Source organism: Poecilia formosa, unplaced genomic scaffold, assembly GCF_000485575.1.
Source record: "Poecilia formosa unplaced genomic scaffold, Poecilia_formosa-5.1.2 Scaffold0, whole genome shotgun sequence".
NCBI lineage: Eukaryota > Metazoa > Chordata > Actinopteri > Cyprinodontiformes > Poeciliidae > Poecilia > Poecilia formosa.
In genome coordinates, this window is record NW_006799939.1 from 2,710,133 (window position 1) to 2,724,536 (window position 14,404).

Here is a 14,404-nt window from a genome sequence, read left to right on the forward strand (position 1 = left end):
AAAATGGAAGGAAAATGGAGAAAAAAAATAAATTGAAAATTTAAATATTGTTGTTCAAAACATCCTCATACAACAAGAAAACAGAGCTGCGGTATATGGAGGATAAAAACCGTTATGCTTTTATTTCTTATTATGTCGGTTTTGGTCCTCCATACAAAACAACTACATGACGTTTGCCTAAAGTACTTGCAGAATATATATTGCTATATAATTAGTCACATGTGTAAAACAAAGCATCAAGGAGAATTTATGTTACATTCTACTCTTTCATGTAGTGTTTCATTTGTGGGTGGAATATTTTAACCAAAACTTGAATTAAGTATTAAGGCATAATTTTAGGACTCAGCCTTAGTCGTCAGTTAGCTTTGTTCCAATCGGATTAATAATATGAGAGAGCAAAAACAGAAGATACAATTTACATAATACAATTTTAAATACGGTGAAAGTTTACTTCTGGAAGGGTACCAGATGCTCCCGCCCACCTCCTGCGAGCTCTGTGAGGAGAATTCAACGCACCCAGCAACACAGTCATGTGACTGGTCATGAGGAAGTAAACAGGGCAGCTGCAAAGGGGTAAGACATTTTAACCAGACTCTTAACGCTTACATATTTGTCACCACAATTCAAGTTTAAGTTCAACTAAAGCTCGTCTGACATACAATAAATACACATTTTCATGTATTTATATTTCGCCTGCCGTATCGCCAGTGATTAAATGCATTACTGAAGCTAAAGGCTAACTGGCTAATAGTAACAGATGATGGAAAAGCATAAAACAAAGTAAACACGCTTCTTAAAATATCAATACTTCACGTGTATGAGTTTTTGTTAAAACACCTTCGGTCTACGTGAGTGTGTGCAAATGTTGAAAGCAGTTTTCTTAAAATAGCATCATAGTTATGCGTTGTGCATTGGTCCTTATAAATTAATACATAGCTATTTGTACTAATTTGCTTATTTTAAAAAGAGACAGAGTTGTACTTACGTGCATGTTCATAAATTGGTTCAAGTCAACTTAAAATTGCCTGAAGTTTTTGTCAGACGTCAATCTAATTTTAGTTGAGCACATGTGAAAAGAAGAAACTCCTTGTATGAAACAAGTTACCAAAAAGGAACTACCATGGAAGCAACAATCACACCAAATAAATACTAAGTAAAAACATATTAATTGATAGAAAACCGGAATAAATGTCATATAAAATGTAAATTTGCAAAACACACTCCTAAACTTTGAAAAGAAAGAATGAGAGACGGATATAGACAGTGTAAACCATTACGTTACTAGATGCTAAAAGATCAGAAGATGTGTGCTAACATGGAATAAAGTAATATACATCATAAAATTTCTATTTATGCATGATACATTTTTAAATAGCTGTAAAAATCAGACTCTACATCCACCGAGAGCTGCAAATCACTAAACAGGTGTAGTAATAGTAATTCTTTAAACATTTGTTAAGGTTATATGAATTTATTCAAAATGTTTTTCATCAATATCTTGCACTAGTAATCAGTCAGGACAACATAACCTGATCAAAAAGTCTAAAGCAATTTTTTAAAATGTTTTTTTCCTCCATGTAGAAATATCTGGAACATTTGGAACAAAAGGAAGACCGCTGCTCTCTCCAGCCACGATGGTGGACTTCCTAGCAGACAATAACCAGTGTGGCCAGGCGATTCTCCGAATAGTCTCCAGAGGAAACGCCATTATTGCAGAGCTCCTGCGTCTTTCTGACTTCATCCCAGCAGTGTTTAGGATGAAAGACAAAAGTGACCAGCAGAAATACGGGGACATTATCTGTGACTTCAGCTACTTCAAGGTACGAAACAAACCACTAAACTGAGGTGCATGAAGTCGCTTTAAGGTCTCGGCTTGATCTACGTTGTCAGTAAGAGAGAACGATTGCTTGTATTTGTGTGACGTGTAATTCTTTCTTCAGGGTCCTGAGTATTACGAGGGGAAGCTGGAGGCCAAACCGGACCTGCAGGACCTAGACGAAGAGTTCAGAGAGAATAACATCGAGATTCTGTCGCGGTTCTATTTGGCTTTTGAGAGCGTCCACAAATACATTGTGGATCTAAACAGGTAATTCATTCATTTGTTTTCCAGATGTATTTGGAGAGGCATTGCTTCACTTGTACAGTTTCAAGTCTATGTGTAATATTTTGATTTAGGAAATGAACCGTAAACTGTATCTTCAGTCAATTATTTCACCTCGAAATAACGATATTTTTTATTTTTGCCAACTTGTAGCCCATTTCACACCCGGGTGTTGCAGTTTTGGCGTCCATGTTGTACATCAGCTTACTTCTCTACATAGAAGATAATTTTTCATGAATTATAAAGATTACAAGTCTTCACAAAAAAGGAGAACTATCAGCGCACATCACCTTGAACACACCATTCCCACAGTGAACCACGGTGGCACCATCATCCACTCCACTCCTTTAAAGATTGTTTGGAGTGAAAATTTTGAATCCCATTTATTCTTTTCTTTCTACTTTATCATTAGACTTAATTCTGTTTTGGTCTATTACATTGCAGAGAGACACTTTGATAGTTTATGTAAACACGTGTCCTTCTAATGCTGCATCTCTGCAGGTACTTGGATGACCTCCATGAGGGCGTTTACATCCAGCAGACTTTGGAAACTGTGCTCCTAAATGAGGACGGGAAACAGCTCCTTGTAAGAGACGGTGATGCTTCTCATTTGGCAATCCTTTACTGTTAGATGCAAGCTGACGTAGCTGATTGTGCTCTGTCTTAGTTCTCACATCAAAGTAGAGTGTTTTGATTTGGCTTAACCTTTACGTTTTTTTTTAATGCCCACCCACCCAGTGCGAGGCTCTCTACCTGTACGGAGTCATGTTGCTGGTTATCGACCAGAAAATTGAAGGAGATGTCCGGGAGAGGATGCTCGTCTCCTATTACAGATACAGGTGAGAGAGTGTGACTCACACAGCGCCCCCGCCAACAAACCTCCCTTCCCCCCTGCGGAGATACAACATTCTCCGAGTGAGTCACACTTACAGTGACACGGTGTAATCCTGCTCACAGCAGAAGCTGAGTCACTCACTTGGCTCATGCAAAGGTTATCCCCCTACAGTGGTTTCTCAGAAAAGAAACAAACAAAAACAAACGCATGCCATATTGAAGCTACACCGTTTTATGTAGAATATTTTGACAAAAACATCTAAGCGCATTAGTGCCACAATGTCTGGTTTGACTAAGACCGGGTTTGTTGGCGCTTCAGTGCCGCCCGCTCCTCTGCCGACTCCAACTTGGACGACATCTGCAAGCTCCTGCGCAGCACCGGCTACTCCGCCCAGCCTGGAGCCAAGCGGCCGGCCAACTACCCGGAGAGTTACTTCCAGAGGGTTCCCATCAGCAACACTTTCATTAGCATGGTTATCGGGAGGCTGCGCTCAGATGACATCTACAACCAAGTGAGTAAACGCGTCATAAAGCATGTATCGAGTGTATAAGTGAGAGTACGCTGTAGATCTGATGAGACTTTAACATAAGGTATTGATTGTAGCCACATGTTAGTAGGATTAATCAAATTTTTGAAGAATTTATGTTTGGATTTTTTTTTTTTCACCAATGATCTCCCTTGGTTTCCATAATTCAGAGTTATACTGGCGCTCCTGAGCCCATTTGACAAGAGTGTTTTATAGCTTTTATTTATTTGGAGTTTGAATTCAGGTCAAATCTGTGATGTAATATCAGAGCCAGGCTAAGATTAAAGTCGTAATTTTATGAAAAACGCCTACATGAAAAATAAAAAATTGAAATGAGGAATGTTGAGCATCTTGTGAAGTTACACTCTGGTATAGGCTTTACAGATGATACTTTAAAAAGTACTTAATCTTTTGGCACATCATCATCGAATTATCATCAGTAGCAGGACTTTGAAGCAATTGTGCAAATAATCGTCTATTTTGGAAAAACTGAGCTGGTCACCTCAGACCGTGATAACTAAACTATTTTTTCATTAGAACAACTTATTTTTAGACTTTTTTTTTCCTGGTAAAAAATGTTCTTTTTTTTTTTTTTCTACTAATATTATAACTACATTCTTGTAGCTAAACAAAAATGCTCTTAGCCTGGCCATAATTATCCATTATACATGTTGAAAATATATTCTGTAATTTCTTTTTTTTTTTTTTATAAAAGAAAGCAAGCAAAACAAACAAACAAAAAAGAAAATTGATTGACATTGTAAGTCAGGAATGGTATTAAAAACCTGAGATTTCACTTTAAGCCGTATCGCCCAGCTCTGTATTCTTGACCCGATCCATGACTGTGTCCTCCTGTCCCTCAGGTGTCCGCCTACCCTCTACCGGAGCATCGCAGCACGGCGCTGGCCAACCAGGCCGCCATGCTTTACGTCTGCCTGTTCTTCAGCCCCTCCATACTGCACACCCAGCAGGCCAAGATGAGGGAGATAGTAGATAAGTACTTCCCTGACAACTGGGTGAGATCTCATTTTCTGTTTTTTAACACGAGGAGTTTTTTTTTATATATATATATATATAAACTCAACGTTTACAGTTTGATGTTGCGAATATTATGTTGTAGGTCATCAGTATCTACATGGGGATCACGGTGAACCTGGTGGAGGCCTGGGAACCATACAAAGCTGCCAAGACGGCGCTGAACTACACCCTGGACTCGGCGAACATCAAAGAGCAGGTGATAAAAACAGTGCTCTGTTTGGGAAAGTACGGAAAGCGGGCCGGGTGTCACTTTAAGGAACGGGAAATCAAAAGACGGAACGCAATCAAATCTATTACTTTAATAAAGATGCAAGATGCTTAATTGTCCTGGAAACATTGCCGTTCATCGTATAACAGCCACTGCTTCGGACAAATAAATAAATCTACTTCTTTCACTTCCATCACTGGTTGTAGGCCTCCCGCTATGCAGCCAGTATGGAGAGCCTGAGGCCGCAGGTGCAGCAGCTCTTAAAGGAAGGTTTCCTCAGAGAGGAGCTCATCTTGGACAACATTCCCAAACTACTGAACTGTCTGAGAGACTGCAACGTTGCCATCCGCTGGCTGATGCTGCACTCTGCAGAGTCGGGTGAGCATATTGAACAGGTGTTTCTGGAGAAAAGGAAGTAAAAGGGTTTTCTGTTGTTTTAAAGATATAAATCACTTGGGTTTCTTGTTTAATTTGAGTTATTTAGCAGATTTGAATGAGTAAAATCATCAGTCTGTATATATCCAAAAGCTGGCAGAGACTTGCTTTAAGAAGCTCGCAGCTACTTTTGTAGCCAAAATTGAACTTCCAAGCTACCGATTCAGGGGAAATGCAAATGTATACCATTTCTTTTGACTTTAAAGCTATACACTATATATATATATATATTTTTTTTTTGCTGGTCTACCACCTAAAATCTCAGTTTATTGCTTTAACCTGACAAAATGTGAAAAAGTTAAAACGGTTGAAACACATCTTTGATTCACTGTATGGGAAAAGTTTATGTAAAACAAAACAAAACAAAACAAAAAAAAAACCAGGCATGTTTTGTCTTGCAGCATATGATTTGAACAACAAGCGGTTGCGACAGATCAAAGATCAAGTGCTCAACGACTCCAAGTACAACCCCAGGATCCTGTTTCAGCTCCTGCTCGACACTGCTCAGTTTGAGTTCACACTCAAAGAGGTGAGGGGAAACTCTGCAAAAAAATTTTTTTTTCTCCTTTTAAGTATAACATTAAAACATCCGTTATTTAATTAAGAACAAACGTTTGGAACTACATTTCTCAGTCGTTTGTGTCTGTCCCCGTTAGCTCCTAGCTTACGGCGGAGGCAGCATAAGGCGTAGCCAGTTTATCGCAAGCAGACGACGCAAATTTAACTGTTCTAATCACACATAAGGCCTGACTAATCCGTCTTGATCGGCGAACCATCTGCGCGGTCCCTCTTCCAGATGTTCAAGCAGATGCTGTCAGAGAAGCAGATCAAATGGGAGAGCTACAAGAAAGAGGGATCTGAGAGAATGACCGAACTGGCCGAAGTCTTCTCCGGGGTCAAGCCTCTCACCAGGGTGGAGAAGAACGGTGAGTTAGGACGTGGTTTCAGCTGCGTATGGATGGAGAGGCCACTGATTGTTAGCGTTGGATCAGAAAAAGCTCCAACTTTTAAAGACAATAATGTTGCTGCTGCTGGATAGGTTTGGCGCTAAAAAAAAAAAAATAATAAAAATGCCAGAAGTAGCATGAGTTCAAATGGAGGCTAATTATTTAATCTGCGTGTTGCACAATCCTCTGCTAACCTTCACAGAGAATTTACAAGCGTGGTTCAGGGAAATCTCAAAGCAGATCGAGTCTTTGAACTACGAGGACTCCACAGCTGCCGGGAGGAAGACGGTGCAGCTGATCCAGGCTCTTGTTGAGGTGAGGAGGATATTTATATTTCACCGAGGCGTTACGTCTCCAGATTAGATCAGTTCCGACGTCATTGTGCTATCCCTCGAAAGTAAGATTCATTTATTTTTTTTTAGCATTAGCTTCTTTAGAGATGAGACAGATAACTTAAAACAGAAACTGCTTTCTTTACCATAAACGTTTTGTTGCAAAATTAATCGTAAAACAGAAGCAAATAATTAACAATCATAAGAATGAAAACAAAAATTCTTAACTAATCCCGTTGAGCTGTCAAAATGCTTTTTGGTCTTCACACTATATCCTGGGTTTGGAAAACACTGTATATTACCATAAATACAATCTTCACCTTGATCCATAATGGTGGCAGCAGACAGAGAAGTGGTCCAATGACGAAGGAAGAAAAAAGAGGAAAACAAATGAACAGCGTCAAGATGGGAGAGGGTGTTTAAAACATATTCTCACAGAGTTAGTGTTGTTATTTTAGCCAAAGGCTGCTAAATACTGACCTGTAGCAGGTGAATTTCTATGTAGTAACTTACTTTGAAATTTTTACTCATTACTCATTGGTTGACATTAGTTTTCATCTATGAGCTTTTTTTTTTTTTTTCGGCCATTCATTAAAGGGTGAAACATCCAGATGGTGTTCACATCTTCAATAGATATTAGAGGCTAATAAAATACACGTGAAAATACATTTTTACAACAGGGAAAATAACAAGAGGCCATAAAACTACCACAGTTTTAGTATTTTGTCTCTCAGTCTTTCAAATAATAATAATAATAATTTTTTTATGAGTCCAGGTCCAGGAGTTTCACCAGCTGGAGTCCAACTTGCAGGTGTGTCAGTTTTTGGCCGACACCAGGAAGTTCCTGCACCAAATGATCCGCACCATCAACATCAAGGAGGAGGTTCTGATCACCATGCAGATAGTTGGAGATCTTTCCTATGCGTGGCAGATCATTGACAGGTACTTATTGATGACGCATTGTAAAACGTTTCAGAAATATTGCAGAGCGGCATAAATTGAAGCGAGATTCAGCACAGCATCAGTAAATCGACAAATAAATAATTATGATGTGAAAAGTTGTCTTTTTAGCAACTGATTTTTATTTATTTATTTATTTATTTTTTGTATAGCACAGTTATTTTGTGTTTCCAGATTGTCTAAATTAAGCCAAGAACTTCAGTAACCATAATGGCTTAACTTTCCTTATCACAAACCGTCCTAAAAAGTCACCGAGCTCCAATTATTTAGATTTTTGTTCTTATTTGTGCTCTTACTTTTGTCTGCGTGTGGCAGTTTCCTCATTCTCCTCCTGACTTTCGTTTTGTTCTGCAGCTTTACATCTATTATGCAGGAGAGCATCAGAGTCAACCCATCCATGGTGACAAAGCTGAGAGCCACGTTTCTGAAGGTGAGGACCGTTTTGTACGTCGGCCGCATGCAGGCGCTCAAACATCGGATGACGAGCAAGGATAAATTATTCACGCCGTTGTCGTGAGGTGTGCATGGTGGAAAATGATCATCTTGTGGGTTTTGTGTGTGTGTGACCAGCTGGCTTCTGCGTTGGATTTGCCGTTGCTGCGCATCAACCAGGCCAACAGCGCCGACCTGCTGAGTGTCTCCCAGTTCTACTCGGGAGAGTTGGTGGCTTACGTTAGAAAGGTACCTAGCGATGCAGTAACTTGCAGAAGTCTTCAGACCATCTGGACTTTCTCAAATTTGATTTATTTTGCATGTATTTGTTTGGGATTTGTTTTTATGCCACAAAAAGAAACGATGCACTGTTCTTAACACACTTTACAAATGAAGTTGTGAAAAGTGTTTTGTATTTTGTTTTCAGCTCCCATGAGTCAATGTAGAAACCTTTTATCTTCTGATTACTCCACCAGCTTTGTATTCATAGCGACCGAAATGTGTGGCATTTCTTCTTTTCAAAATAGTCCTCACTCAATCGGATTGGATGGAGAGCATCTGCTAACAACAATCTTCTTTTAAATTTTGTCAACGATTCTCAATTAGTTCATTTTCACATATCATTATGCTTTGATGAAGCATTTCGTAGCTTTGTCTAGACTGAGACTAAGTTAAACTCACGTGGTCTGTGAGACAAAATCCAAATAAAACACCCAGAGATTTGAGGTTTGCAGAGTACTGAAATCTAGAAGCACTTTAAGGATTTGCCTCCTGTACTGTTAGTGACTGAATTGTGATTGTTTCTTGAAACGTCTGCTTGACAGCTTGCCAAAACTGTAAACTTTTCCCTACAGCTTAATGCACTTTATAGCAAACAACATTAATGTTCTGGTTCTGCTCTGGTTGCTGTAGGTGCTTCAGATTATCCCAGAGAGCATGTTCACCTCTCTGGCCAAAATCATCAAACTTCAGATCCACGATATCACGGAGGTGCCCACGCGGCTGGATAAAGACAAGCTGAAGGACTTCTCCCAACTAGGAGCCCGATACGAAGTAAAGCCATCGCCGCGGTTCAGTCTCACTCCTCCTCCAGTGCTCACTGCATGCCAATGAAGTGGAAGAAAACTCCTTTTATCCGGCATTAAATTAAGAAGATAGATAAGAGGCCCTTATGACTCTCTGTTTTGATGTTGATTCATCTGCTGGATGGGAGTCGAGGGGAGAAGGGGGGGCGTCGTGATCGCTGGCGTTTCGGAACATTTTTTCAGTTCCCACTCGCGGCTTTTGATGTAAAGAACAAATTAAACGGGAGTTCTTTGTGTGGAGACGGACTGCGGCAGTAGAGTTACTTGAATTGCTTTTAATTAGAAAGCGAACGGCAGAGGTCGCGGCTTTCGTTTTTGAAATGGCTTCAAATGAAATGTGATTTCTGCGGGTAACATGAATGGGTCCTTGCAAACGAAAACAAGAGAGTAAATAATGCGACTTAGGTAAAGTGTCTCAGTGATGGTTATAATAGAACGACTCTGTCTCACACTGGCCTGATTTGAGTTAGATGTGTCAAACTAAAGGCCCGGGGACCAAATCTGGACCACCGCAGCTTTTTATGTGGCCCTTTAGACTCTAGAAGGCCACATAAAACCGACTTTCAAGAGAGAAGTTGTGTCCTTAATTATTATTTTTATTAGTCAAATCAAAGCTGCTTTTATCTGTTTGCTACTGAATTATATTAAAGTGAAAATATGTTCAATACGATTTCATTTTAAGAAGTACTCATTGAATGCCGAGACAGCTATTTGTTAATATTTCAACACTTTCTTAATGGGTTTCATCAATGCATTCTGGCACATTCAGACTATTGAGAGCATTCATGGTCTTGCTACGGCGCAAAAAGAAAAATAACTCTTTTATCCTTGATTTAGCAGATTACTCCCGCCTCTCAAACCCTCAAACATCTCTCTTCTTAATGTCATTCCAGGTGGCAAAACTCACCCATGACATCTCTATCTTCACGGAAGGCATCTTGATGATGAAGACCACCTTAGTGGGAATCATCAAAGTAAATGTTTCCCAACTCAATTTCCACAAAGTACAGTTTGTATAATTGGCGTCATTGACGTGTGGCGTTACTTTAGGTGGATCCCAAGCAGCTTTTGGAAGATGGCATCAGGAAGGAGCTGGTGAAGAGAGTGGCGTATGCTTTGCACAAAGGCTTAACCTTCAGCCCCAAGGCTAAGGTGAGGCATCGGATCTGTTTTTCTCTGATAGCAACGCCGCTCGGAGCCTTTGGCAATCTTCGGTTCAGATTACATCGATAGTCAGAAGTGAAGATCGTTCTCCGGGATGCTTGCCAGAAACAGATTACATGCGAAACATTCTTTCTTCTGGCTTAACTCTCAATGAAGACATGTTTTAGTCATTTTGCCGCCTACAAAGGTAAACGTGAAATGTTACTGAATACGAATACGTTCTCAGCCCAGCGAACTGATGCCGAAGTTGAAGGACATGGCGGCCACCATGGACGGCTTCTACAGGTCCTTCGAGTACATCCAGGACTATGTCAGCATTTATGGCCTTAAAATCTGGCAGGAGGAAGTTTCTCGCATCATCAACTACAACGTGGAGCAGGAATGCAACAGTTTCCTCAGGACTAAGGTCAGGCTTAATACACAATATGCTTCTTAAAGCTTCTATGACAACCCCATGAAAGATTTACTAACAAATGTTTATCTCTCTTCCAGTTAGAGTGGTTGTTATCTATTCATTTTGTTATTAATTGTCCCATTAATAGATTTGTTTATGCTGCTATGCAGATCCAGGACTGGCAAAGTGTCCATCAGTCCACACACATCCCCATTCCAAAATTCCCGTCTGTGGATGAGTCAGCCACCTTCATCGGCCGTCTCTGTAGAGAGATCCTACGAATCACCGATCCAAAGTAGGTCACATTCTGATTACAAAACTTCTACAGTCACTTTCTATATTCATTGGCTTCATGGTTGGAGATTTCTAAAAAGCCTGAAAATAAATTCACCTTTTGTTTAGAGTAATCCCACATTGAACATTCAATGAAAATGCAACCTTCAGTTTGAAGGTTTGATTGAGAGTTCATTGTTTTTACTAAAACCTCAGGTGGCGTAAATATTTTGTATCCCCGTTGTTCACAAAAGCAATTTGAATTACTTACAAGGATCTAGAAACTAGGTTATGTCCAGACTTCAGGATTCCCTTTAATGCTTTGTTCTCTACAGCTCACAAGTTTTCTATGGGTTTTAGGTCTGAAAACTGAAATAACAGAAGATTGATCATTTCTGTGTGGATTTGGACTTCTGGCAAATTTTTTAAATCTTTTGGTGTTTCAAAAGCAAACCTCACATCACTGCCATGTATTATAAGATGGCTCACAAAGCCTTTGGAAAAGAAATAGTCAAACTGCACCCTGTATTTCAACATATTTATCCTTCGCTCACGCAAATCCTCCTGGACAGTTTGGGGCCTAAAAGATAAGGAGCTTATTTTATGTCAATAATTCCTTAATATTGATGAAAAATTCCAGTTCCACTGGCAGATCATTTCTCTTATCACTAGTACTTGTTCACAAATATTAAAGAATGATTTACTTACAGCAAACTCCAAAATCTTGTCGAAAAGTCACTTGTAAGTCAGTCTTGTCTTATTTCAAGTGTAAGATATTTGCACAAGAAACTAGACCAGAAACACTTAGTAAGATGTTTTTATAGGGTGACATGTTACATCGACCAGCTGAACACCTGGTACGACTTGAGGAGCCACCATGAAGTGACCAACAGCAGGTTGTTCTCTGAGATCCAGAGCACCCTGGGGACATTTGGTCTCAACGGACTCGACCGACTGCTCTGCTTCATGATCGTCAGGGAACTTCAGGTAATCAAACTCACATCCCAGATCCTTCTTACAAATTCACTGAAGCCCTCCGCTCACATAGGCTTACTAATATTCATTCTCCAACCTGATTGTGTGTTCAGAACTTCCTGACAATGCTCCAGAAAACCATCCTTAAGGACAAAGCGGCGATGGATGTTTTCAAAACTGTGCTAGCTGCTGTCAACCCAGTACAAGGCATTGTGGGTAGGTATTTACTCAGAAAAATTTACAGTCAGATTTTTTTCTTGTACATCTTCCTTATTATTATTATTATTTTTTTTTGTTTCAACAGCTAATGCCAGCAAACTCTATGCAAGCGCTGTGGCCAAATCACAAAAGATCTGGGGTGCATATCTGGAATCCATCATGAAGGTAGCAACTTCCTGTTGACTGAGTGAATGGAAAATAAGAGGCACTGTCAATTTTCTGTCAGAAACGCAGAGCTTTTAAATGTCTGAATTGTTGTAGGTTGGCCAGATGCAGATTCTCCGGCAGCAGATTGCAAATGAGCTGAACTACTCCTGCAAGTTTGACTCCAAGCACCTGGCAGCTGCTCTGGAAAATCTCAACAAGTATGTGTGTTCTCACCACCAAGCAGAGAATATTTTAATCGTGTCTCAGCACTAAAATGGCTTTCCTGCTGCCAGAGCTTGAAAGAAAGGATTAATTTCAGAATATACATACAGTATTAATGCAGATAGGGCTGAAAGGATTAGTTGGATTATTTTCAATTAATGGATTATTTGAATAGTCGACTGGTTGACTCAGAAAAGGTCATTAAATCAGGGCTGTCATGAAGTCAAAACTATAAAAAGTATGTAAACATTTTAAGTTTGTAAATAGGTTTTAGGAGTTTTAGCTTCATCTGGTTCAGATTTTCTAAAGGAATCCTGTTATTGCATTTTAGGCAATAAAATGTTTATTATCTTATTTAAATGGGTAGCTGACTTACTTATTATTATTAAAAATATTTGCATCTTGTAATGAATTTCTAAAAATGTCTAAAACAGGCTTGGGTCATGATAAAGAAATCTGTGGAATGTGCCATTTTTTAAATCTGGTCAATCAACATTTGTGTTGGATATAAATGTAACGTCAGAGAATGTTTCTCAATATGAATATGCTTGTATCTCACCAGGTCTCTGTTAGCAGACATCGAAGCCCACTACCAAGATCCAACCCTGCCCTATCCTAAAGAAGACAACACTCTTCTGTACGAGATCACTGCCTACCTGGAGGCCGCTGGCATTCATAACCCACTCAATAAGGTTTGCAAAAACAAAAGTTTCACTTACAATTCAGTGATTTTGCCATTTTCACATGTTTCATTTTGCCTTATCGGTTTTTATCTTCCACAGATATACATCACAACAAAGCGTCTTCCGTACTTCCCCATCATCAACTTCCTGTTTGTTGTTGCTCAGTTGCCTAAGCTTCAGTACAACAAGAACCAGGGTAGCTCCTTGTGCAGTGTTTCTTTTTACATCTTATTAGTGGCCTGTTTTGTTTTAGTCCATCACATAAAGTCTCAGTAAAGTACATTGTAGTCTGTGGTTGGAACATCACAAAAACATAAAAAAAAAAAAGTATGTTGACTTTCCTGCTTTTTGACTGACTTCCTGACTCGTTTTCTTGAAGGAATGAGCTGCAGGAAGGCTACAGACCCAGTTGACTGGCCACCACTAGTACTCGGGATGCTCACGCTGCTCAAGCAGTTCCACTCCAGATACACGCAGCAGTTCCTGGCTCTCATTGGCCAGTTCATCCGATCTATCATGGAGCAGTGCACAAGGTAACAAAACGGCAGAAAACGTTGACTCTTGGGGAAGTTTCTGGTTGTTTCTTAGAGCTTCATAGCTGCACATTTCGGTTTCTGTTTTATTCCACAACAGTCAGAAAATCCCAGACATGCCTTCGGATGTGGTGGGAGCGCTGATGTTCCTCGAAGACTATGTGAAGTACACGAAACTCTCACGCAAGGTAGGGCAACAATCAGTTTGTCTTACACATCCGAAAAGACGGCAAGGATCTGTAAATGTTAAAAAGACGTATAATTTTATGTCAGTACATATGTGTTTCACAATGCTTGTCTGTAATGTATTAAGCAGTCAAATCTAAAACATTTTGACAGCTTATTTGTGTGATGGTAACATCTTTCTCCTCTTTCCTCTGTATTCTAAAGGTGGTTGAAGCTCACGTACCCAGTTTTATTTTTGATGAGTTCAGAACAGTACTGTGAAGATCTGGCTATCTCATTTCATCTTAAGGTCCCTCCACTTGCTGCCTGGGGTTTTTCTCCATTCCAAACATTTTGTGTTGTAGTAATGGAAAAAGTACAAGTGGTATACATATCAACAACAATTTTGTTGTTAGTTAAAATCTTTCAGTAAGATACTGTACTTTTCCTTTCCTGAAATATAGACCCTTTTAATATTTTTTTATATGTCATATCAGGAGAATTGAAGGTGTTTTAATAATGCCTTATGAATGTAAGCCTCCTCTAGTAGTTTACTTACATTTCATGTGTTAAACTAATACAATCTGCACTAATTTTGAGTTGTACAATAAAGCTAATGTGGATTGCCTTTATGTACTAATAATTTGTGCCATTGTTTACTGAAATTTGCCAATAAAAAGGATTCTTGATAATGTCCTCATTAGTTTTTTATGTGATTCTCTTATTTTGA

The 14,404-nt window shown here is 39.4% G+C and overlaps 1 protein-coding gene across 2 annotated transcripts; it reads left to right on the forward strand.

Moving 5' to 3' along the window:
* Window positions 1-484: 484 nt before the first annotated feature.
* washc5 (WASH complex subunit 5) lies at window positions 485-14,370 on the forward strand. 2 transcript variants are annotated; one of them, XM_007547873.2, is made up of 29 exons: window positions 485-573; window positions 1,582-1,820; window positions 1,941-2,086; window positions 2,603-2,687; window positions 2,840-2,940; window positions 3,255-3,447; window positions 4,326-4,478; window positions 4,583-4,696; window positions 4,915-5,086; window positions 5,545-5,672; window positions 5,940-6,069; window positions 6,293-6,405; window positions 7,198-7,364; window positions 7,737-7,812; window positions 7,953-8,063; window positions 8,727-8,867; window positions 9,793-9,873; window positions 9,950-10,051; window positions 10,290-10,469; window positions 10,628-10,752; window positions 11,555-11,717; window positions 11,819-11,921; window positions 12,010-12,089; window positions 12,186-12,289; window positions 12,856-12,985; window positions 13,076-13,172; window positions 13,356-13,509; window positions 13,610-13,697; window positions 13,900-14,370. In XM_007547873.2, the coding sequence occupies exons 2-29, from the start codon at window positions 1,635-1,637 to the stop codon at window positions 13,954-13,956; spliced, it is 3,480 nt and encodes a 1,159-aa protein (XP_007547935.1). In that variant the 5' UTR covers window positions 485-573; window positions 1,582-1,634; the 3' UTR covers window positions 13,957-14,370. The 2 variants fall into 2 exon arrangements, with proteins under 2 accessions (XP_007547935.1, XP_016526345.1); XM_016670859.1 differs by lacking the exon at window positions 485-573 and adding an exon at window positions 1,355-1,425.
* The last annotated feature ends 34 nt before the right edge of the window (window positions 14,371-14,404 follow it).